Source organism: Cariama cristata, unplaced genomic scaffold (assembly GCF_000690535.1).
Source record: "Cariama cristata isolate BGI_N322 unplaced genomic scaffold, ASM69053v1 scaffold8794, whole genome shotgun sequence".
NCBI lineage: Eukaryota > Metazoa > Chordata > Aves > Cariamiformes > Cariamidae > Cariama > Cariama cristata.
The window spans coordinates 37,050-39,690 of record NW_009613461.1 but is presented as its reverse complement, the minus strand read 5'-3'; the positions used below and the strand labels follow the sequence as shown (position 1 = coordinate 39,690).

Genomic DNA, 2,641 nt, shown 5'->3' with positions numbered 1-2,641 from the left:
GAGGCGGCTTGTGGGGATGCGCTTTTCGTGGTGCGAGAGGTGAGCCGAGGCGGGGGACCGGGAGAAGAGCCGGAAGGTTGCCCCGGGCCACGGCGTGCCTGCTCCGCGGGGCTGGGAAGGCATTTCCGAGGGTTTGCATCACCCGACCTAAAAACGGAGCAAAGGATTTTTTTGCTTGTGGTACGTGAAGAAAAACCTTGCAAACGTAGGCGAAGAATGCTCGCTTTGAGTGTCATCGACTCCGCTGACAGTCCGGATGCTGGCGTGAGATGTCGTGCCGTCGCCACAGGATGCGAACTTCGAGTCTGGCTTTGCCGCTTCGTGTGCCGTCATGACTCCAGCTGGCAGCTGGGTGAGGGAGCCGTGAAATACCCGGGGTGTAGACCTGGAGCGTTTGTCTTGGCATCCCCTGTAGCCAGGTTTGCTTCTGCAGGAAGGTACCTTGTCACACTTGCTTTCCTCAAGGGGAGGAAATTGTGTGGTTTGGGAGGAAGAGTTGCATTCACTGTAGCGTTACGTTGTGCTACAGCGTTTGAGCACCTCGCAGCGATGCGTCGCTCTGCTGGCTTTCAGGCAGCTGCTGCTTAACATGGGGCACAGAGCAGGGACTCTAGCAACATGCCTGCGCTAGGGAAGGTGCAGCTGTGTACTTGGAAAGGTCAGTCTTGTGGTGGTCAGTTGTTAGACGATCCCCCCAGGAAAGCTGCCTCTTCTGAGGGCAGGCATACTGGCAGCTGGAAACTGTGCTAGAAGGACCTACTTGTCTCTTTTCTTCACTTTGGCTGACCTGCACCCTGATAGTTGTTAGGAGCATGTAAGGCTCTAAGCAGTTTTCTTGAGCCCTGGTTCTTTGACCCTATTCTGATGCCTTTCTACAAAGCAATTTTTTTTGTTAGCATGCTAACCTACAGCTTTATTTATTTATTTCTGTGTCAGAAGTGGCTGCAGCCGGGTATCAGGTTGTGGAAGCATTGTAGCTTCTCTCTCTTTTTCCTTTCTGTAAAACCATCTGCTTGAAAGAGTTCAGGTTTTGTTTAATAAGCATTTGTTCTTAAAACACGATGCAGAAAGAAATGTCTCTGCAGTAGCAAATTCCTTGTTTCAGTCAACTGTGGTCTTATTTTGTCTTGGGTTTAATATTCTACTGGAACCTGTATTTACAGTGTAAAAATTACACATAGTGAATGAGCTTATCTACATTATCACTAACCTATGTCTATTATATCTGATGGTTTAATGAAATTTATGTTCTACCTTTAACTGATCTTGGATGGTGAAAAGTCAGTGGAGTGTTACTTGTGTCTAGGTTCCAGTTCCTTGTGTTATGTTGTCTCAAAAGTGGGGTTTTTGCTGCCTTCCATTTGTTAAAAGCTTAATTTCAATATGTTTCAACTTACTGGTGCTTTTTTTAAACCTTCTTCAATTTCTTGTAATGCATGGTTTTGCTCATAAGAGGAAAATTTTCCACGTTGTATGGAGTTGTCAGACTTTCCAAACGAAGGCTTTGTTCCTCTGTCCTTACAGCTGGGATAAGTCACATGAACTCATTGCCCATACCTTCTTCTGTAGTTTTTTGCTGAAAGTGATATAACACGAGGATTTTTATTTATAGATGTGATGGTGAGTTACAGGAGCTTGTAATACTTGGATTACTGATTCTGCTAGCTTGTTCTATATCTGCATGGCTCCAAAAATAATTGGTCTTGTTTCCAAATGGTTTTCATGCATCCACTGTCAAAACAACCGTGGGAGTGGGCTTGCTTGTTTAGCAGCCTTGTAGATGCCAAGGAACAAATAGAGATTCCTCTTTTACTTAAGGAAGCAACATATGAGGCATCTGAAGGTTGACCCATGTTAATAGGTCAATGCTGAGATGTTGATTCTGATCATTATTCTGAAAGCTGTACTGATTTAGAGATGGGGAGTGTCTGTGAAAAACCTTGTCTATCTTAAAGTTAGTTGATATCCGTGTCTCAGTGTATGATATTACCTACTGACGCAGCTACCATGGAACAAACAAGTAACTCAAGGCAGCACTTGTTTGGGAGAATGATGGTATCTGGGTTAACTGTGGGGATTGGGATGGAAGGAGCTCGAGTCGGGATGCTAGAGGAGTCCCTGTGCGAGGTCAAAGGGTAAGCAGCAGTTGCTGGTTAAGCAGCTTGCTTTCTGCTTCAGTGTGCAGACTTAGTTGTCTGGTTGTAACTCATGATGTACTTTCTTCCTAGAAAAGTTGAATCTGACCAAAATACTTCGGATTTGCCTATTACAATGACTGCTAACACTTGTCTGTGGTGGCATATTGCATGTAACAGAATTGCATGAAGACAAGACAGGGCAGGAGTGTGTATAAACAATGTGAGAAACACAACTGAAACTAGGCTGGGATATTAAAAGAGACTGAAAATCTACTTTATTCAGTCTCTGATAAAGACAGAAACAAATCTGAAATGTTTGACCCTGGGTCACTTCAACTGTCAGGCCTTAGGCTGTGCAGGAGATGTGCGCTAGCTTTTTTTAGCATCCATAATGGCTTGTGGAGAAAGCTTTTCAGAATGACGGAGGCATAGAAAATAGATGGTTAATAGTGTTCCAGTCCAATTTTTCTGTGAGAAACAAGAGCCTTCCTTACAATACACGC

The 2,641-nt window shown here is 44.5% G+C and overlaps 1 protein-coding gene across 1 annotated transcript in view; it reads left to right on the top strand.

Moving 5' to 3' along the window:
- The first annotated feature begins 331 nt into the window (after positions 1–331).
- ACBD3 (acyl-CoA binding domain containing 3) overlaps positions 332–2,641 on the top strand; it is an 18,236-nt gene continuing 15,926 nt past the window's right edge. The window contains exon 1 of the mRNA XM_009699033.1: positions 332–352. Within this exon, the coding sequence (XP_009697335.1) occupies positions 332–352 (21 nt within the window). The remainder of the gene's footprint in view (positions 353–2,641) is intronic.